The sequence below is a fragment of the Vombatus ursinus genome, unplaced genomic scaffold (assembly GCF_900497805.2).
Source record: "Vombatus ursinus unplaced genomic scaffold, bare-nosed wombat genome assembly UNPS02004704.1, whole genome shotgun sequence".
Taxonomy (NCBI): domain Eukaryota; kingdom Metazoa; phylum Chordata; class Mammalia; order Diprotodontia; family Vombatidae; genus Vombatus; species Vombatus ursinus.
The window spans coordinates 408,696-432,128 of NW_020944482.1; the positions used below are offsets into that span (position 1 = coordinate 408,696).

The 23,433-nt window shown below is 37.1% G+C and overlaps 1 protein-coding gene and 1 pseudogene across 1 annotated transcript in view; one reads left to right on the plus strand and one right to left on the minus strand.

Annotated features, from left to right (window-relative positions):
- The window catches only part of TBCD (tubulin folding cofactor D), a 445,631-nt gene that overhangs the window by 39,298 nt on the left and 382,900 nt on the right, over nucleotides 1–23,433 (minus strand). The window contains exon 31 of the mRNA XM_027840857.1: nucleotides 19,397–19,518. Coding sequence (XP_027696658.1) covers nucleotides 19,397–19,518 — 122 coding nt within the window. The remainder of the gene's footprint in view (nucleotides 1–19,396; nucleotides 19,519–23,433) is intronic.
- On the plus strand, nucleotides 11,553–14,304 carry LOC114027015 (annotated as a pseudogene).

The following is a 23,433-nucleotide window of genomic DNA, read 5'->3' on the forward strand; positions in this document are numbered from 1 at the left end:
ACAAGAAAAGGCTTTTACAGTGGAGGGGAAGTAGGGGAAGGTGAGAGGGAATAAGTGAATCTTATTCTCATAGGATTTGGCTTAAGGAGGGAATAACCTACGCACTCAATTGGGTATGGAAATCTATCTTACCCTACAAAAAAATAGGGGGAAGGGGATAAAAGAATGGGGGGATGATAAAGGAGGGGGCAGACTGCAGGAGGGAGTAATCAGAAACAAACACTTCTGAGGAGGGACAAGGTCAAAAGAGAATAGAATAAACGGGGGGTAGGATAGGATGAAGGGAAATATACTTAGTTTTTCATGACATGACTACTATGGAAGTGTTTTGCATGACTACACATCTACAACCTGTATCAAGATGCTTGCCTTTTCAATGAGGGTGGGTGGGGAGGGAGGAAGGGAGAAAATTTATAAACCAACGTTTTAAAAACACATGTTAAATTTTAAAAATAAAAAAAAAGGGTATGGGCTTTACAGAGAAGAATAATTTACCCTGCAAAAGTGAGTATAATGCCACGAGAGGAAAAATGGAAATTTAAGAGAAGGGACTTCAAAGCATTCCTGATAAAAAGAATAAAGCTGCAAAGAAACCCTGAAATTTAAACACATGATTTAAGAGAAACTAAGGAGATAAACATGAACCACAATAAAGAAGTAAACAATGATAAACAGCATACATTCAAATATGGGAAAATGATACATATGTCCCCTCTGAACACTATTGTTACGAGGATTCATAGAGAGAATCTAACTTAACAAGGCCTGGAAATGATTCTCTTATGTCTTTATGAGATCATCAAGAAAAGAATGGAATGAGATGAGACAAGGATTACACTAAGAGTGAAGGAAGTGGGGAAAGAAACCTTTGGTAAAATTATCTCACATAATCAGGGTAAGAAGACACACACAAAAACAAAGAGAATGAGGTTGAGGCAGTAGCTGACCATAGAACCACTGACCCTTACTTTCATCTGAATTTTTCAAAAGAAGAATGAATGCCCATGGTGTGCGCAACCATGCACACACACACTCCCAGCCAACCACCTACCCAGAATCAGCCACAGACGTACATAGTACTCAACTGGGAAATAACAGGATAAGAGGAGGAGGAATTTGAGGAACAGTACAATAAGGGAACAAAACAAACTCTACAAATGGAGAGAAATATTTCTAATTCTGAGGCAGTAAAGGGGAGAATCTGACAGGGGGGCTTATAAATTAGGGAATGGATGAAAAAGTTATGGTATATAAATGTAATGGAATACTATTGTGCTAATCTCTTATTAGCAAATGATCATGATTCCAGAAGACTAATGATAAAATATACTACTAAGCTCATGATACAGAGGAGTAAGAACAAAGATTGAGACAAATTTTCTTTGAACATGGCCAATGGGTAATTTGTTTTGATTAACTATATTATATTCAAAATGAGTTTTGTTTTAATTGTGCTTTCAATTGAAGCAGGAGTAGGGGGGGACAGGGAAAAAGGCAGATTTTAGTTAACTAAAAATATTTTTGAAAAAGATAAATTCAAGGTAAATCACATTCTCTTTGATAGAAAGAGCCATCAGATATGATCACTCAATTACTATTAGTGGTATTTTAAAAGTTACAAAACAAAGAAGGACTACAAGACTGATAAAAAGACAAATATTCAAAATTTTAAAACTAGGAATAGAGACTACAAACTCTGGTCTAATAAGCTCGAAGTGGGTTTCTAAAAAAAATTTTTTTTAGAATGAATTGTTAAAGAAACTATCAGTGAATATCTGAAAAAGGAGGTAGTAATTACAATGAGCCAGGTGAAAACTTAAAAACAAAACAGAACAAACAAAATTCAGATCAAATCAGGACAACCTTACTTTCCTTTTTTAGACATATTTAGCAAACTAAATACATCAGGGGAATGTTGTAGACAAAGTTTACCAAGATTTTACTGATGCAAATGATTATAGTATTCTCATTCGTATCCATGGTATTCTCATTCAATGTCAACTTAGCAGAGGATTTCCAGTGAAGTATCCCAAATATTTCTGCTTGGGCCTGAGGTAACGTTTTTCTTTTTAATGATGTGGATAAAGGCAGGAGAGCATGAACATAAAATTTACAGAAGACAAAAGCTGGCAGGAATAACTAACATTCTAAAGGACTGAGTCAAGATCCCAAAAGATCCTGATAGGAAAGAACATTGGACAAAAACTAATATAAAATTCTATAGCTCTAAATGTAAAGACATACCTCATTTCAAAAGATAAATTTCACAAATATAAGATAGAGTAATTTTGGTTAGCCATTAGTTCATCTGAAAAAAGATCCACAGATTGTAATGGACAGCAAGTTCAGCATGAGTCAGCAGTATCACATAGTGATGAAAAATCTGACGTGATTAAGGGCTCCATTAAGAAGAGCATAGCCTCCAGAAAAAAAAAGTAAGTAATAGTCCTTTCTGTGCTCTGCCTTTATCAGATCCTATCTAGAATACTGTGTTTTGTTCAAGGCACTACAGTTTAAGAAGGACATTAATAACCTACTGACTATCCAAAAGAGGGCCAATAAGCTATTAAAGGACTTGTGTCCATGTCACATCAATCAATCAAAAGTAATTGTAAAGCTGTGTGACCCTGGGCAAGTCACTTAACCCCTATTGCCTCACCAAAAAGCAAAAAAAAAAAAAAAAAAAAAGTAATTGTAAAAAGATTGCTATTGGGGGCGGGGGAGGGCACAGAGTCAAGATGGTGAAGTAGGAAGCACTACAGCTGGGATGTCCTAATAATCCTCTTCAAACAACTTTAAAATAACACCTCAAATTGAATTCTGGAGCTTAAGAATCAATAGAAAGTCAGGATGGGACATTTTTTTCTAGCCGAAGACAACTTAGGGGGGTATAAGTAGAGGTCTGTGACACTGGGGTAAGTGCTGGCCCATGGCACACATGGCAACAACAATGTACACCTTTGTGGCAGCTGCTGCAACAACAGCTTCAGGAGCTCTCATCCCAGAGACAGTAAGGAGATTGGACACCTGATCTGAAAGATATAATAGGAGACCCTTGACTAGCACTGGGCACAGGACCAGGCACTGTTTGGTAACTGCCTATACCCACCTATGGGTCACAGTCCCAAGGCAGAGAGGAATGCTTTTGGTCACAAAGGATCAGGTGACTGACTTGGCTATGAAGCAGAATGCAACCCAAGATAGTAGTAATCACACCTCTCTCAAGATCACACCACTTTGGAAGCACTGAAAACTTACAAACCTCAAGAACTAATTCTGAAAATAGGAGCTTAAAAGAGCTTGACACTTGGGTCAATTCTCCACCCCCGCCCCCCCTTCTTCAACTCCTTCTCCTCCACCCTGCACTCAGGAGACCATAAGTCAACTTTAACATGAATTTGAGTCAAGAAATAGGCAAGGAAAATAAGCAAACAATAAAAAAAGGAACATGACCATTAAAAGATACTATGTTAATAGGGAAGGTCAAGATACAAAGTGAGAAAAAGCAAAGTCAAGACAGTTACAAGAAAAGCCTCAAAGAAAAATGTAAACTGGACACAAGCTCAACATTAATTCCTTGAAGAAAAAAAATTATTTTAAAAATCAAATAAGAGGGGGCAGCTAGGTGGCACAGCGCATAGAACTCCGGCCTTGGAGTCAGGAGGACCTAAGTTCAAATCTGGCCTCAGACACTTGACACTTAACTAGTTGTATGACCCTGGGAAAGTCACTTAACCCCGATTGCCTCAGCAAAAAGCAAAAAAAAAAAAAAAAAAAAAAAAAAAAAAAATCAAGTAAGAGGAAAAATTGGGAAAATAAATTAAAGCAAGGCAAGAAAACTATGAAAAGACAACTAACAGCTTGGTAAAACTTTAAGTTACAAAAGTACTGAAGAAAATAACACCTTAAAAAACAAAACTGGCCAAATGTTTTACCATGATACAAAATCTCACAGAAAAAAGTTCAAAAGCAGAACTGGCCATATGTAAAAAGACAAACAAAAACTCAGTGAAGAAAATAATGACTTAAAAATTAGACTTGGGTAAGTGAAACCTAATGACTTCATGAGATATAAAAAGCAATAAAATATAGTCATAAGAAGGAAAAAACAGAAGAAAATGTGAAATATCTTATTAGAAAAACAAATGACCTAGAAAATAGATTAAGGAAAGATAATTTAAGAATTACAGGACTATGTGAAAGCCATTATCAAAAGCAGGGCCTAGAAATAATATTTTGAGAAATTATAAATAAAAACTGCCTGGATAGAAGGTAAAATAGAAATTTCAAAAATCCACTGCTGACCTCCTGAAAGAGAATTTGGAACTTAAAATTTAAAAAGAAAAGCATGCTTAAAATATAAATTTGAAAAATGAGTATCAAAAATAAATCTAATTTTTTTGGAATGGCTGCTACATATCAGTTCAAGGATGTTCAAGGATGAAAATACAATGAATGAAAGTGTCTACTCACAATGTAGGCACTGAAGGACAAAAGGATTAGCTCTAGAAATATCGTGAGGAAGAAGAGAATACTAACCATTGGGGAGGGGGCATGGAAAATGAGGAAAGGAAACTGAGGAAAGTATTTTCAGAAATGGTACCTGAGTCATATAAACCATGAAGGAAGAAAAGTATTTTTAAAAATTATTTTAGTTTTTAACATTAAAAAAAAATTGAATTCCAAATTCTCTCCCTCTCTCCAGCCCCTCCCCCACCCATAAGAAGGCAAGAAACACATTAATACATATGAAATCACACAAAATAGATTTCCATATTAGCCATGTTGCAAAAAAAAGGAAAGAAAGAAAAAGAAAAATACGCTGAAAAAATAATACTTCAATTTGTACTCAGAGTTCAGTTTTTACTCTGGAGGTGGATAGCGTTTTTCATCAGGAGTCCTTAGGAATTATCTTGGATCATTGTCTTGATCAGAGTAGCTATGTCTTTCAGAGTTGAACAGTATACAATATTGCTGTTATTGAGTACATTGGTCTCCTAGTTCTGCTCATTTTACTCAGCATCAGTTCATATAGGGCTTCCCAGGTTTTTCTAAAACCATCTTTTTCATCATTTCTTATACCACAACAGTATTCCATCACAATCATATATCACAACTTGTTTAACCATTCTGTAATTGATAGGCATCCCCTTACTTTACAATTCTTTGCCACCACAAAAGAGGTGCTACAAATACTTTTGTACAAATAAGTCCTTGTCTTTATTCTTTGACCTCTTTGGGATATAGACCTTTTAGTGATATTGCTGGGACAAGGCTATGCAGTTTTATAGCCCTTTGGACCTAGTTCCAAATGGTTCTACAGAATGGTTGGACAAGTTTACAATTCCAACAATAGTGCAATAATGTCTCTATTTTTCCACAATTGGGTAAGTCACTTATCCTCTTTTTGGTTCAGTTTCCTCAACCGGAAAATGGCAATAATAATAACATCTATCTTCCAGGGATGTTGTGAGGATCAAACTAAAAAATATTTGTAAAGTACTTAGCATAGTGTCTGGCACCTAGTAACCCTATGTTCTTATTGTTATTTTTCCTTTTTTTATACTTATTGTTCTTTTTTTTTTTTTAATTTTTATTTTGTTTGCTCATTCTTCCACCCCACTTCCTGACTTCAGACTTGATGTTAGGGCTAGGCTCTGTGTATTTCTTAAGGGAGAGTCTGAGCTAGTACTATTGCTGCTTTCTTTTTGTACTGAGTTGCTGTATTATTCCATGCTCTTAGGAATAACTCAGGGTGGGGACCTTCAAGCTTTTAGTGCTTCCAAAGTGGTCTGTTAGGGGCAAAGTGTGACTGCTGCTCCTTTCATCTTTGCTCTACAAGTATATGAAAAGTTTGGGTCTGAGTAACACAACTGTGGGCTTGGACTGGTTGGATTTCCAGTTGACTGCTGCTAAACTCAGCCACTATCAACCAGCTAGAAAGCTCTACTAGTTCCCTTCGATCTGGGCTTCTTGCCTTGGTTATTCGGCTTTAGGGTTTGCACTCTGCTGGGAGCTGAATGTGAGATCTCACTTTACTCCCAGGGTCCAAGAGACAAGGCTGCTGCTTGCTTCTAAAATTGTTCCTTACTTGGTACAAAGCCTAGGGTCTATACCCACTCCTCACTCTAGAATGACACTCTTAGGCAGAGTTCCCTACCTCAGTCTGGCAGAGATCTGTCAACTGGACCTGGGTAGTGAGTGCGGGAACTGACAGCTAGCACCTATTCCTATATCAGACACAAAGTCAAGCCCTTTTTGCTGAATCTGTGATCTCTTCTTACTATCATGCTCAGTCTCTCTCCGAACTGGAATGCTCCACACAATGTGCTCCTGACCAGACCCTGACTCCAGAGTCCATAGATCTTTCTGTCTACATCTCCCTGGTAACATGGGCTGGAAAAGTGACTCACTGATTATTTCTTGGATTTTCCAATCAGGATCTGGTCTGGTGCATTTCCTACATCAGAGAGATAGATGTTTCAATAGATAGCACACTGGGCCTGAAGTCAGGAAGACCTGAGTTTAAATCTGGTCTTGGACACTTCAGCTATGTGACCCTGGGCAAGGCACTTAACCTCTGTTTACCTAATTCACTGGAGAAAGAAATGGTAAAATACTCTACTATCATTGCCAAGAAAACTCCATACAGGTTCATGAAGAATTGGACGTGCCTGAACAACACTATCAACAACAGACTTGCTAAGTCTGCTTGAACAAGGTGATGCAGATCTCTCTCTACTTCATTTTTCCACTATGTAGTTTTTTGTTTTTTTCTGCTATATACTTCTACTTTTGGTGCTAACTCCTTTCTACTATTTTTTTTTCATTCTTGTGATTTTAACATTTCTTATTATTTCATGGAGTCATTAATTTTTATTTGGTTCATTCTAATGTTTTCAAGAGTCCATTGCTTGGGTTAGGTTTTGCACCTCTAAATAAAGCTTAGAAAAATGTCAATTCCCTTTCCAATGCTTTCTTCTACAGTTTTCATTTCTTTCCCAACATTTTTCCTTAGTACTCTCATTTCATTTATAAACACATATTTAGATCTTTTAAAAATTGTCATTTCATTGTTTCCAGGAATTTTAATTGAATCTGTGCTCAAACTATGTGGTTTTATTTTATTTTATTTTAGGTATTCCAAAGAATATTAAGAAGTCATTCTCTTGCATTTATGTGTTGAGTGTCCTTGTTACCATGATAACTCTTTATGGTGAGATTCTTTTATTGTTTGTTCATTCTTCCGGCTCTGATTACAGAATTTCCAAGTTTGTATGAAGGCCAGGATATGTGTAATTCTGGAAAAAAATGGCTGGATTATGTTATGGTCCTGTTTTTTATCCTCTTGAATCCTGTTCCTGCTTACTCAGAGGACCAAGTGCTATATTATTCCAATATCTCAGAGACTGCTGAAGCTGAGGACCTGCAATCTTTTAATGTACTCAAAATAGTGGGATCCAGTATGAATACTGATGATTCCTCTCCTGGTCTTAGTTCTGCCAAGTTTCTGACCTTGGTTTGGGTATAAACAATAGAACTGTAGATGTGCCTCTGCTTGGAGCTCCAGTACACTACTGCTTGATTCAGCTACTGTCAGTTAACTGAAGTTTCCGCAAGCTCAGAATGAAGAACTGCAGGCTCCCCTTTGGACTGGACTCGTTCCTTCTTGCTCAGGACACAGACCTGCAGCCATTACTACTCCCTGACTTAGATTACCACCCTTAAGCATGGGTCTCCCCCTTAATCTTTACTGAATCTGTAGCTCAGTTGTGAGTAGAGAGTGACAGAGCTGCTAGGTGTTACCTGTTCTAGCTTTGTGCTCATTGTCAGGCCCTTCGGTGCTGGACATGGAAGCACTTCTTGTCCTAATGAAAAGCTACAAGAAGGCTCTCATTCAATCACCATGTTATTTTATTTTATTTTTAGAGAGCCCAAGGCTTAGGAGCTGACATTGTCATGGTTTTTATTTTTTATTTTAATTTTTAAAATTTTGTTTTCAATTACATGTAAATGAAAATTTTAAACATTTTTTCAAATTTTGGGTTCCAAATTCTTTTCGTCTCTCCCTCTCCTCCCCACTGCTTGAGAAGACAAACAATTTGATATAGATTATACATCTGCAGTAATGGCAGAGCTTTTCAACTGTAACTGTCATCAATCACAATTTTCTTTTTTTTTCTCAAGTTGTATTTTTAATGTGTTTCATTTTATTTCTTTTTATAGTTTATATTATTATATTTATTATGTTCTATATATGTATGTTATTAAATGTTTCCCAATTACATTTTAATTTTTTCATTCTAATTTATTATTTTATTTTTACCTAGTTACATGTTAAAAAAAATTTTGAACATTTGTTTTTAAAATTTTGAGTTCCAAATTCTCTCCCTTCCTCCCTCCCCACCCCTTTCATTGAAAAGGCAAACAATTCGATATAGATTATACATGTGTAGTAATGCAAAACATATCCATAACAGTCACGTTGTGAAAGAAAACACTGATTTAAAAAAAAACCTCAAGAAAAATAAAGAAAGTTAAAAAAGTATTCTTCAATCTGTATTCAGACACCATCAGTTCTTTCTCTGGGGATGGATAGCATTCTTCATTGTAAGTCCTCCAGAGTTGTCTTGGATCATTGTATTGTTGATTATAGTTAAGTCATTCACAGTTGTTACTGTGTACACTAGTACATTTCACTTTGCATAGCCCAGGCAAGTCTTTCCAGGTTTTTCTGCTCATCATTTCTTATACTACAACAGTATTCTGTCATAATACCACATAATACCACAATTTGTTCAGCCATTCTCCATTGATGAGCATCCCCTTAATTTCTAATTCTCTGTCCCCAGAAAAGAGTTGCTATAAATATTTTTACACATATAGGTCCTGTTCCTGTTTGCTTTTTATCTGTTTTGGAGTACAGACCTAGAAATAGAATTGCTAGGTCAAAGGGTATGCATGGTCTTATAGCCCTTTGCACAAAGCTCAAATTGTTCTACAGAATAGCTGAATGAGTTTATAACTTCACTAACAGTGCATTAAAGTTTCATTTTTTCCCATATCCCTCCAACATTTGTCATCTGCCCATTCCATCCTATTACCCAGTCTAATAGGTATGAGGTAGTACAAGAATATGGCTACAGATGGCTTTGATTACTTCATCTGAAAACTGATCATATCTTTTGATCATTTATCAATTGGGGAATGGCTCTTATTTTTATAAATTTGACTCAGTTCTCTATGTTTGAGAAATGAGGCCTTTATCAGAGAAACTTGCTTCAAATTTTTTTTCAGTTACTATTACTATTCAGTAACTATTCAGTTACTATTTCTCTCCATCCTATTCCCCCTCCCCATTTATTCTATTCTCTCTCTCCTTTCACCTGTCCCTCCTCAAAAGTGTTTTGCTTCTGACTACCCCTTCCCCAATCTGCCCTCCTTTCTAACACCTCCCCCTCATCTTATTCCCTTCCTCTCCTACTTTCTCGTAGGATAAGAGAAATTTCTATACCCAATTGACTGTGTACGTTATTCCTTCTTTGAGCCAAATCTAATGAGAATTAATAATGATAATTAATAACAATGAACCTTATAGTTCACTTACTCCTCCTCACCTTCACCCTCTTCCCCTCCACTGTAAAAGCTTTTTCTTGCCTCTTTTATGTGAGATAATTTACCCCATTCTACCTCTCCCTTTCTCTTTCTCCTGTTACATTCCTCTCTCACCCCTTAATTTAATTTTTTTAAGGTATCATCTCTTTATATTCAACTCACACCTGTGCCCTCTGACTATATATACTCCTTCTAACTACCCTAACAATGAGAAAGGTCTTATGAGTTACAAATATCATCTTCCCATGCAAGAATGTAAACAGTTTAAACTTATTAGGTCCCTTATGATTTCCCTTTCCTGTTTACCTTTTTATTCTTCTCTTGAGTATTTTATCTTAAAGTGAAATTTTCTATTCAGCTCTGGTCTTTTCATCAAGAATGCTTGAAATGCTCTATCTTATTGAATATCCATTTTTCCCCTGACAGATTATACTCAGTTTTGCTGGGTAGCTGATTCTTGGTTGTGCTCTTAGCTTCTCTGCCCTTTTAAATATCATATACCAAGCCCTTTGATCCTTTAATGTTAGAAGTTGCTAAATCTTGTGTTATTCTGACTGTGGCTCCATGACACTTGAATTGTTTCTTTCTGGCTGCTTGCAATATTTTCTTTGACCCGGAAACTCTGGAATTTAGTTATAATATTCCTAGGAGTTTTTATTTTGGGATCTCTTTCAGGAGGTGATTGGTGGATTCCTTCCATTTTTATTTTACTCTCTGGTTCTGGAATATCAGGGCAGTTTTCCTTGATAATTTCTTGAAAGATCATGTCTAGGCTCTTTTTTTTTTTTTTTTTTTTGATCATGGCTATCAGGTAGTCCAATAATTTTTAATTTATCTTTCTTGGATCTATTTTCCAGGTCATTGTTTTTCCAATGAGATATTTCACACTGTCTTCTATCTTTTCATTCTTTTGGTTTTGTTTTATTGCTTTTTGATTTCTTATGAAGTCATTAGCTTCCACTTGCTCCAGTCTAATTTTTAAGGAATTATTTTCTTCAGTGAGTTTTTGGATCTCCTTTTTCATTTGGCCAATTCTGCTTTTTAAGGCATTTTTCTCCTCATTGGCTTTTAAGACCTCTTTTACCATTTGGCCTAACCTGTTTTTTTGTTTGTGTGTGTGTGTGTTTGTTTGTTTGTTTCTTTTTAGGCAACTGGGGTTAAGTGACTTGCCCAGGGTCACACAGCTAGTAACTGTCAAGTGTTTGGTCTGAGGCCGGATTTGAACTCAGGTCCTCCTGACTTCAGGGCCAGTGCTCTATCCACTGCGCCACCTAGCTGCCCCCTATAACTTGTTTTTTAAGGTGTTATTTTCTTCAACATTTTTTTGTGTGGGTCTCCTTTACCAAGTGATTGACTCATTTTTCATGATTTTCTTGCATCACTCATTTCTCTTCCCAATTTTTCTTCTACCTCCCTTATTTGATTTTCAAAATCCTTTTTGAGTTCTTCCATGGCCTGAGATCAATTTGTATTTTTCTTGGAGGCTTTGGATGTAGGAGCTTTGACTTCATTTTCTTCTTCTGAGTGTGTGTTTTGATCTTCCTTATCACCATAGTAACTTTCTATAGTCAGAGTTTTTTCCCTTTTTTGCTCATTTCCCCAGCCTATTGCTTGACTTTTAACTCTTTGTTAAAGTAGAGCTCTACTTCCAGGATGGAGAATGCACTGTCCCAAGCTTCATGGGTTTTGTGCAGCTGTTTTCAGAGATACTTCTAGGGACCTCTGAGTTTTCAGTTCTTCCAAGCTGGCATGATCTAAGGAGAGGTGTGTTTACTACTCTCCTGGCCTATGTTCTGGTCTGTGAGGGACCACAAGCACTCTTTTCTGCCATGGAACTCTGAGGAGGGTCCCTTCTCCACTGCTGCTGCAAGCTCTGCTATGTTAGTGTTCCTTCTTGCCCCAGGACAGCCACCTAGGACTGTGACCTGGATCCAAGTATGGGTAAGGCAACTGAGTGTCCTGCCTCAGTGCTAGCAAAAAGACTCTTGTTATCTCTTGATCAGCTGTTTGACCCCCTTACTGTCCGTGGGCTGAAAGCTCAGGAAACAGCCTCTGCTACCAATTTAGTCACTCCTAAGGCTTCTGGAGCTGTTCTTGTGTGGTCTGTGCTGGACTACACTCCACTCTTTCCCAGCTGCAAAAGACTTTTCCTGCTGACCTTCGAAGCTGTCTTAGGTATCTATAGGCTGAGAGATCTAGAAACTGTCACTGTGGCCAGTGATTCAGTTGCCCTGAGGCCTGCTCTAGGTTTGTTGGGGCCCAGTCTACATTGGTACAGCCTTTGCTGGATCGTACTCCTCTCTCCCCTTGGAGCAACAGACCTTTCTCAATGACCTATCAAGTTGTCCTATGCTAGAAATTTGTTTCACTTCATCTTTTTATAGGTTCTGCTGGTGTAGAATTTATTTAGTCATTTTCTAAAGATATTTGGAGGGATTTGGGTGACAGCTCAGGAAAGTCCCTTGCCTTTACTCCACCATCTTGACTCCACCTCCTCAATCACCACTTTAGAAGGCTCACTGCAGCAGGGACCTATCAGGGTCCTATTCAGGAGCCACCTGATCTCAGTATCCCCAGGATAGAAACCAGTGACAGAGCAGACAAGCAGGTTGTGGTGTTCCAGGGGAGCCATTTTTGATGGATACACAGTCACCTCGGGCTTAATGCTCCTGTGTTCCGAGAAGGTCTCAATCCCCACTTACCAGTTTCTGCATAACCAGTCTGCCGCAGTACGTGCGTACTCCAGTTGCACCTATCTCCAATATTCATAATTTCTCAGTCTGTATCCCTATGCTGACTTAAGCTGGAAAAATAACACTATTTTCTTTAGATTTCCCAGTTGGGTCTGGGTCATTTGCATTTTCTGGATCTTTGTGAAGTAGTTATCAAGGAGAGTTTTACTGGGCTAGTTTCTTCTACAAGCTTTCTTGGTTGGTCCCTGGGAAAATCCCTCCCATGAATTTTCTCCCCATATTTTAATATATTTTTATTTCACTAAATATTCCCCAATTACATAACATTCACTTTTTAAAATTCTGACTTCCAAATTCTCTCTCTTGCTCCTGCCCCTCCTCCCTCCTTGAGAAGGCAAGCTAGTTTATAACTGATTATACATGTGAAGTCATCCCATTAATTTTTTTTTTTTTTGGTGAGGCAATTGGGTTAAGTGACTGACCCGGAGTCATATAGCTGGTGAGTGTTATGTGTCTGAGGCCGGATTTCAACTCAGGTCCTCCTGACTTCAGGGTCGGTGCTCTATCTACTGCACCACCTAGCTGCCCCTATCCCATTAATTTTTAACAGTTTCTTCAAAGTCACTTTATTGAATATATTTTTAATTGTATTATGGGTCAGTAAATGATGTCCTTAATATGCCTTTCTGCATTTGTTTGTGATGTTTTTGTACCCTGATACATGTGTAAAGATGTCATATATAGCTTAGAAACCTGTAAGGTCCTTTCTGTTTTCATGCAGTAATTGTGAAAGATGTAATACGCCTAATTTTTCTAAAGTTCTGTTTAGATCCTTAACTTTTTTCTTCTTTAAATTGTTTTTAGATTTGAATAAGTCTGAAAGGGATTTTTAGTATCATATTTTTACTGTCTATTTCTCCTTGAAAGATTAACTTCAAGTATTTAAATGCTGGTCTTTTTTTTTTTTTACAAATACCTGAAAGTCTTTCAGTCGAACGAATGTCCATTTTTCTTAGGGTGGGAAAAAGACTTTTAAAAAAAAGAAAAAAAAAAAGAAAGGCAGCCAGATGTTGTCCATGTTCTCCTTGGTCAGGCCCAAATTGCAGTCATGGATTGGGGGGGAGGGAGTGTCCTTCGGGGCTGACCCCTCCCAGGTGTCCCCCCAGAGCACTTCATTGAGCAGTTAAAGGCCGAGTGTTCCTTTGTGAATGGGACGGAGCACATGTGGTTTGTGCAAAGAAATACACATAACCGACAGGAGATTTTACACTTTGACAGCAATGTGTAGGAGTTTGTGGCAGTGACAGAACTGGGGCGGCCAGATGCTGAGATTTGGAACAACCAGAAGGAGCAACTGGAGTACGCATGTACTGAGGCAGACTGGTTATGCAGAAACTGGTAAGTGGGGATTGAGACCTTCTCGGAACGCAGAAGCATTAAGCCCGAGGTGACTGTGTATCCATCAAAAATGGCTCCCCTGGAACACCACAACCTGCTTGTCTGCTCTGTCACTGGTTTCTATCCTGGGGATACTGAGATCAGGTGGCTCCTGAATGAGCAGGAGGAGATAGTTGGGATTGTGTCCACAGGCCTGATCAGCAATGGAGACTGGACCTACCATATACTGGTGATGCTGGAAATGACCTCCAAACATGGAGATGTCTACACCTGCCAAGTGGAGCACTCCAGCCTTCAGACACCTGTCGTCTTTAACTGGAAAACACTGTGTGAATCTGCCCAGAGTAAGATGCTGAGTGGAGTCAGTGGCGTTGTGCTGGGGCTCATCTTCTTTGGAGATGGCCTCATTGTCCACAAGAGGAGTCAGAAAGGAAATCGTGGTTCACAACCAACAGGACTCCTGAGCTGATCCCTGAGGCTGTGTCCCTGTAAATGTTATCTGCCCTCTCAGCCTCTCTCCCATGTTTGGAGGCCCCCTGCTTGTGCCCAGATCTCCAGGATATCAGCCCTATTGACCCCTTCCCTGGAATAGCTCCTGCCCTGTACCTTTGCCTCTGTCTGGACTCTTTAGCATTTCCCCAATGGAGCTTCAAAGACCCCCTCCACCCTTCTTTGTTTCTGTACCTATGTTTTATCCATTTTTGTCCCTTGAGCATTCACCCCAATAAATTGGAAGAGAGAAATCAACTGGTGCTTGGTGACACAGAGACAAAGTGAGGAGAACAGACAGAAGAAACGTTAGTACTTGCGGATCTGTGTAATAAATTTGTGAAATGCCCCCAGAGGTGAAGATTACAACCCATCCACACCTTTTTACTCCCTGTGCCTCTTGTCCATATCCGTCCATAAATCCAACAAAGGGTAATTACCCAGCATGCTGGTGGCCTTCCTCTACGTTTCTTGATATTATGTACATACTAATGGCCCTTACAGGCTGTCTCCCCAGGAATCCTTCATTTTCTCTATGTGATAGGCCCACCTCATTCTGGTCATCTTTCACTCTCATGACATTCCTTCTATCACTTTTACTCAGTTTTCCTTGATGATATGCTATGGCCTATGCTTTCCCATCATGTGCCCCTCCACCACACTTTAAAGAAAGTAAAGCTTTATTAATACCAAAAAAAAAAAAGCTGTATACAGTAAGATTAGGAGGGTGAGGGGAGCAGACAAGGGAGGGAATTTTAGAGGGATGGATAAAATAAGGGATAAGATGGTAAGGGGAAAAGATAAGGTAACAGAGATAGGGCAAAAAGAGAGGCTGAGAAGGAAAAGAGTGAGTAAAAATAAGACGGAGGAAAATTCACAAATAGCAATTAGAATTTTGTCAAATCTATAAGATTATGAGTCATTCCCCAATTGATAAATGATCAAAGGAAATGAACAGGCAGTTTTACAATGAAGAAATCAAAACAATTTATAGTCATATAAAAATGCTCTAAATCATTATTGAAATGCAGATTAAAACAACCTTGAGGTATCATTTTACACCTACCAGATTAGATAAACTGATGGAAGGGGAAAGTGACAAATGTTGGAGAGGATGTGGAAAAATTGGGGCACTAATTCACTGTTTGTGCAACTATAAAATGATCCAACCATTTTGGAGAGCAATTTGGAATTATGCCCAAGGAATTATTAAACTACCTATACCCTCTGACCTGGCCACACCTCTCCTGGGTCTGTCTCCAACGATAATTAGGGAAAAAGAAAAAAAAAACCCTATATGTTCCAAAATGTTTATAGCAGCTCTCTTTGTGGTGGCAAAGAACTGGAAATTGCAGGGATGCCCATCAACTGGGGAACAGCTGAACAAGCTGTGGTATATAAATGTGATGGAATACTACTGTGCTATAAGAAATGATGAGCTCAATGAGTTTACAAAAAGATGGAAAGACTTGCACAACATAATGAAGAGTGAAATGAACAGAACCAAAACAATATCGTAAACAGTAAAAACAATATTGTTGTTATTTTTTTTTTTTAATTTTTAGGCAGTTGGGGTTAAGTGACTTGCCTAGGGTCACACAGCTAGTAACTGTCAAGTGTTTGGTCTGAGGCCGCATTTGAACTCAGGTCCTCCTGACTCCAGGGCCGATGCTCTATCCACAGTGCCACCTAGCTTCCCCTAAAGCAATATTGTTTTAAGAATGATTTTGAGGAAATAAATTGTTTCGACTGTTATAAATACTTAAATTAACTATAAAGGACATATGAAGAAAAATGATACCTGCATTCAGAGAAAGAACTGACAAACAGAATTACATATAGAATAATTTTATATACACACACACAAACATACACACGTATATTGTTATCTAATGGTAGCCATCTCAAAGGTGGAGGAGAGAAAAAAAAGAAAAGAAATTTACATGATAATTTTGTTGTATATTTAAAAAGAATAGCAAATTGTGCATAGCAGATTTGTGGTTCCATGTGCAATTGTCTTTTTTTGGTACTATTTTACAGAAATGCTTGTTTTATTCCATAAATAAAAAATAAAATTTAAAAAAGTAATTTAAAAAGTATTTAAATGCTATGCTGTTTGTGCATTTATATTAAGTATTGATTTTGATTCACTATTTCATTATTCATCATGACATTAAGCAAAATGTAGTTCTTCATCTATTTTTACATGTATGCTTTTTGCTATAGTTATGTATGAAATCATAACTGCAACTCTTGTTTTTTTTAGTTCACTTGAAGTATAACAGATTCTGCTTTAAACCTCTCATTTTAATTCTATGTAAATCCTTATGTTTCAACTGTGTTTCTTATGAAAAACACATTCCTGAGTTCTTTTAACTAATCCATTATGATGTCCTTTCCTGTTTTATGGATAAGTTTATCCTATTCACGTTCAGGGTTATGACTGTTAATTATATATTCCATCCTGTCGTCTTCTACTTTTTCCATTCTTTGCCCCCTCCCCTTTCCTTTTATGAAATGGTCGGAGAGTTGTTTGCCTAACATTTGTTATCTTTAAGTGTCACAATCTGTTTCCATTCCCTTGTTCTTTTCCTCTTCCCTTTGCCTTGCCCTTGATTATATTTTCTATTATAGTTCTTTCTTACATTCTGACATACACAGTCACTCCTCACACTTGGGAGTATGTCTGATGAATATACATTCACCTAACTATCTGTCTATCCTGCCAAAACCCCCTCTTCCTTTGCCCTCTCCCTTCCTATTTATCTATTAAGTTTAATGTATTTCTATACATTATTCTTCATACATGTTTGTGTATGTATACTATGTGCACTGGTGGATATTAATTCATAAGTGTTCCACCTTCCTTTTTTCTGGTTCATATCGAAGTAAGGCTCATGGCATACCTATTTCTCTTACCCATTCTTTGTATTTTTATACTCTTCATCTTATGCATGTATGATTATTATGTGAGACAGTAGGATTCCTCCTTTTTTTCCCCATATAGTCTCCTATCTCTTCAAATTACAAACAGTTCTCTCTTTACATAAATTCACATTACGCAAATTCAATTTTAGGTGAAGAATTCTGAAAGAAATCCACATTTAAAAAAAAAAACCCTATGTTAACTTTACTGGATAGTACGGTGCTCTCCCCACCCCATCTTTCTCTCTGCTCCTGCCCCTCAACTTAGAGCTCTTGGCCTCTCACCAAACCAACAAAAAAACCCTTAAAATACCTTTTAAAAAACCCTTTCAAGCAGGATGGACATGAAGAGATGGCCATTGCTACCACAGCCAGATAAGGGGTGCGATTTGAGACCTCCGGCACCAAGAGAGGAGACCTTTGCCCATCCACCCATGTGGCCAGTCCTGCTTGTCTGTCTTCCATCTGTCCACACTTGAGTACCATGTATCTGTTCCCAGCTCCTGCATGACACCTAAGCTTTCCTGTCTTTCTCTGTGTCTGGTCCCCACATGTCTGCCCCTCATGTTCTTCCTCTTGGTTCCAGTCATGCCCCCACATGGCTGGCCCTGGCCCCCTGTATGTTCCTCTTCCTACTCTCACTTCTCTATCTCTGGCCCCTCACATGTCCTTGAACTCTGTGCAGGCGTGAGACCCTTTCCTCTTTTCTTGCGCCTCTTCCCCACTTTCCTGGGCAAATTAACATTACATAAAAAATAGCTTTACATAGGGATCTGCAGAATGACCCACTTATGTAAAGTGACAACTCTTTGTATTCGTAGGACCACCAAAAACAACAACATAGCTCCTAGGTTCTCTGCCTTTCTTATTTAAATTTATCAACCCCCTGATACTTTTAAGGGTCTGAGAGGATACATGTTTCCTTCTCCAGTCCCATTTCATTGATCAAATCTGTGTACCTTTCTATGTTTCTTTTGTTTACTATATTTTCATTTCAAAGTGTCTACCCAGTCCTGGAATTCACTAGGAGTGATTGGAAATACTCTACTTCATTAAAGATCCATTTTTCCCTCTGTAGGATTATACTTAATTTTGTTAATAGCTTATTCTTGGTTGTAAGTCTTTATCTTTGGCCTTCTGGGATATCATATTTGAAATTCTCCTCTCCTTTAAACTGGAAGCTGCCAAGTTTCATGTGATCTTAACTTTGTACTTGAACTCTTTCTTTTTTTTTTTTCCCCGAACTCTTTCTTTCTGACTGCTTGAAATACATATTTTTTTCTTTAACCTGGAAGCTTCAGATTTTTGGCTATGATATTGCTGGGAGTTTCATTTGGAAGTTTCCTTTAAGAAGGTACCAGTGAATTCTTCCTATTTACACAATGTGCTCTTGTTCTAAGACATCTGGGCAGTTTTCATTTATAACTTCCTGAAAAATGGCATATAAATTATTAAGTTCTGGTCATGATTTTCAGATTGTATAATGAATATTGGGCTATCTCTCCTTGACCTGTTTCCCAAGTTATTTGTTTTGTAATCTTATCTCCACTGCACACTTCCCGGAGATTCTGACAATTTTTTCTTTGTACATTTTTTTTGTTTTGTTTGTGTACATTTTTGAACTGACTAGAGGAGCTTATAGCTAATTCTCTTTAGTTTTTTTTTTTTATCATTGTTATATCTAATGTACTTTGATGGCATTCCTCGGGGACCAGGGCTTCTCTAAGGTCTAAAGTATCAACATTTTCATACCAAATTCATCTGCTTTAAACCTCATTGAAAAACATATTATTGTGACAAGACTTAGAAAAAGTGAATTGTTTGTCAATAGTACATTTAATAAAGGTGTAGTTTCATGATGAATGATTTTCTTAAGAACTCAATGCCAAACCATGTAAATAAATGACTGAAGCAAAATGAAGATATATTACATATTAAATTAATTATTCATACATTTAATTATTTATGAATTAAATTTTATAAGGTTTATGTCAATAGTTTGATTATTTTACTTTGTCCTACTTAATTCGTATATCTCTGTTCCACATTAGATTTTGGGGAAGATCAAATAAGGTAATATAGATGTTTTTGCAGCTTGAATAGAACATACAAATCATGATACAATTTCATCATTTTATAAATGAGGAAACAGGAACACTGAAATCAAGTGCTACACAAATGGAAGGTATTACTACTACCACTACTACCACTACTACTACCACCACTATCACTACTACTACTTCATTATTCTCATAACTTTAAGATGTCTAAATTACCTGTCATTCAGGAGGTTGTCCTCAAATACCTGAATCAAAGTTTCACTAAAGCTGTCCATGGCTTGAATATCATTTTGAATTTTCTTCATGTACTCAAAAACACTTTGTGTTGAGTACCTGACCTGTAACACACACACAAAAAAATATTCAGTTAGGACACTTGGGGAAAAGAATCCATCTCTGGCAGATAAAGATATAAGAGGAAAATTAACCGCACATGAACACTCTTAACAACCACGACTCAGGCAGGGATATATTGTAAAGAACTTCAGCTTAATCCTTGCAATGCATAGTCAATGTTAGAATTTAATGAACCCACATGGCCTCAATTTTATTTCTTATACATAACTGTGGCCACTCTGCAGTTTGTTGTCTTAGTTCTATTTTGTTTTCTCTGTCAAACAAATCTTCCCAAGTTTCTATGAATTCTCTATGATGAAATAATATTCTATTATATTCATATACTAGATTCTTCAACCATTTCTCAGTCAACAGACACTTCCTTTATTTCCAGTATTTTTGTTATGACAGCTACTTTCAATTCTGTGAGGCCTTTCTTTGACCTTTTCAGGTAATATGGTCAATAGGGGTAAGTTTTAGGCACTTATAATGAAAAATTATTCATTTATAATAACTTATGATAATGTATAGTTATATTCATTATTTATAATAATTATAATTATAATAATTCCAAATTATTTCCCAGAGTGGTTAGACCAACTTATATTTCCATGAAGGGAATACTAGTCTTCTCACAATGACTACCTCAGTTTTTATTATCCTTAGAAAGGCAGTGGTACCTAATAGATAGAGAGCTGGACTTAGGTTCTAAAAGACCTAGGCTTCAGTCCTATAAAACATAATGGTTCATTTCACCTCTCATTGCTCTAGAAGAGATACTGATAGGTATCACAAATTCCTCAATGGGAGTTCCTCACACTAATGAAGGCAGAGATTTGGACTTTTTAAAAAATCACAACATTTACCAATTTATAGACCTGTAAGGGAAACTGAGGAGATCCTCCCCAGCCCCTTGCACAACCACCTTATGACCTGACATAAGAAATGTAATTTAAAGTTAGTATGTGTGACCAGGAGCACCACAGGAACAGAACATCAAAGAATAAAACAAACTATGTTACGAGGGCGAAACAACTCTTATCTCAAGGAATATCTCAGATTCCTTGAGGAAAGGAACTGGCCTCTCCTTGGATACGTACATAAAAAAAATAGGCATCTGGAGCTTTGGCCAAGCTCCACCTTTGTTCCAAGGTTGTTCTCCCATGGCTTACATAGATATAAAAAAGGTCATTTGGGAAAGGGACTTTTGGAGGTCTTCGTTTCAGAGATGGGGATGCACACTCTGTTGACTTTCCCAACCGAGACCCTGAAGGCTGTGATACAGGACTCCCCCAGTCAGATGTTCAGGAGTTGGTGCTTCCTCGGATTGGTGATGTACTCCTTCTTCTTTATCTCTCTATCTTTCTGTTAATAGCCTTTGCTTCTAAGATTGTATAATCACATGTAATCACATTTATATGCATGTATGTTTACAATCATTGTCATTATTAAATCATTTATAAACTAGGAAAAGTGTGAACATGTCTTTGTGGGTACAAATCCGAACCTGTGAAACAAATTATAAGTGCTGCAGCCCGTAACACCTTACTGTTACAAGAATGTATCTGAAAAAAAGAATGGACCCATTAAGCTACAAGTCTTTCAAAAAAATTCACTATATTAGCCCCATCTTTAAGATAGTATAATTATTCTACTAAAATGTACTACAGAGCTTTGAAATAAAGTAAGTCTCAAAAAGTCTTTGGGTTTACACAGGACCAAATAGTTATCTTTGGTCTAGTTTTACATTAGTCATAATCAAAATTCTCAAATATGGTAGTCTTCATTTGTGGCTGTTCCATTTTTTGATCATTCATTTATACCTAAACCCATCTACAATGTCCTAACAAGTAGACATCTAACTTCCATTTGAAAGTCTTTAGCAATGGAGAATTCACTATCCACCAAATACAAAATGTTTTAAACATTAATTATCATCATCATCATCATCATCATCATCATGCAACAAAGTAGCAAATCCATTCTGTACATGAATATCATGTTATTCAAACAATCAAATGGATTCACAGACCCAAATCAACTAACTGTTTACATATCTTGGGTTACCAAACTCTTATCAGAGAAATTTAATACGAAGATTTTGTCCCCCTCATTTGATTGCTTCCTTTCTTGTCCTAGGTGTCAGAAAAATCTGAAACAAAAATCTACTACAGTAAGTGAAGGAAAGTCTTTATTATGCTTCTCGTGAGAGAAGCAGGCACAACGAACTTTAGTAGCACGTGGGCACTGGTTCAGTGGTAGAATTAACTTTTAAACCGTTAGTAAGATCCATACTCCACCCATCAGGGCTACAATTGGTCTGGATCATCTGAGTTACACCCTTCCTGGATAGCCCATCGCATGTTCTTTCATATTCTGTTCACTCTGCCCCCTTCATGGGTCCCATGCTCGAAAATGGTGGCTATCTCCGCCTTCGGGGTGTGTCAGTTCATATTCAATAAGCTTGTTAAACAAACGCAGTGGAGAAAAATCTTTGCCCTGTTGAAGCCCAGTCCTTGAAACCAACTGGTTGCAATAGGTTTAGCCTCTAGGGCTCTTTCTTAAGAACTAGTTGTTTATAGTAAACTTTGCAGTACTTTCTGATTGGTTGAGGGACTATCCACAAGATCCTGGAATTTCTTATCCTGCTGTGGAAGTCTAACCCCCTTAAATCTTTCTTATACTAGGTATATGAATTTTTTTTGTGTGTGGGTAGCTTTTCAGTTTCAAGTAATCAGGAATGTTTTTACTGATATTTTTGTTTCTGTATCACCTTCATTTTCAAAATATATTCTTCAAGGGAGATATCCAATGTTAACAATGGGGGAAAGACAGGAAAAAAGCTATTTTAGAAAAATCAACCAATATATCAAATGACTCTAACAATATATAAAATGTTCTTAAGTCATAGGTCCATCTCTCCCTCCACCACATTCTCCTGCAATGATGAGAAAAAGGGGCATTTTTCTCATCTTTTTCTTCAGAACCAAGTTTGATCAATATAATTACAAAATGTTAAGTTTAGTTGACATTGTTCTTTTGTATTTACATTGTTGGAGTCATTATCCATATTGTTTTCTTGGCTCTGTTTACTTTACTTTGCATATAAGTCTTCTACCTTTCTCAGTATTCATTATTTCCTACAGTGCAATGATTTGCCATTATATATTACAACTTGTTTGTGCAGCTAGGGAGTGCCAGGCCTAGAGTCAGGAAAACCCCACTTCCTGAGTTCAAATCTGGCCTCAAGCACTTACTAGCTATGTGACCCTGGGCAAGTCACTTGACCCTGTTTGCCTCAGTTCCTCATATGTAAAATGAGCTGGAGGAGGAAAATGGCAAACCACTCCAGTATCTCTGCCAAGAAAAACCTAAATGGACTCTCAAAGAATTGGACATGACTAAAAAAATGACTGAATAACAACTACAACTACAACTACAACTTGTTTGGCCAATCAATAGGGTTATGCTTTCTTTTTAGTTCTCTGCTACTACAAAGAGTATTGTTATAAATATTTTGATATACATGAAGTATTTAATTTAATCCCTGATTTCCTTAAGTGTATGCCTAATAGAAGGGCTCTAGGTCAAAGAGTTTAAACATTTTAATGGCTTTCTTTGAATAATTGGAAATTGCTTTTCAGTACAGTTGGACCAATTCATGTTTATTTATGTGCCTGTTTTCAACAGACCTTCCAACTCATGAAATATTTTAACAACTTATTGTGAAATATTCACAATATACTTAATCCTATTAAACATAAAGCACCTAAAGCAAAGGAATTTTTTTCAATTTGTTCTACAACTTCTTTTGGCAGGATAAAATATATAAAAGTTATTCAAAAACTAAGGTTACAAATGAATTATCAATTCATCATCCACATCCATTTTATTGGTAATACAGTGTTTTGTAGTGT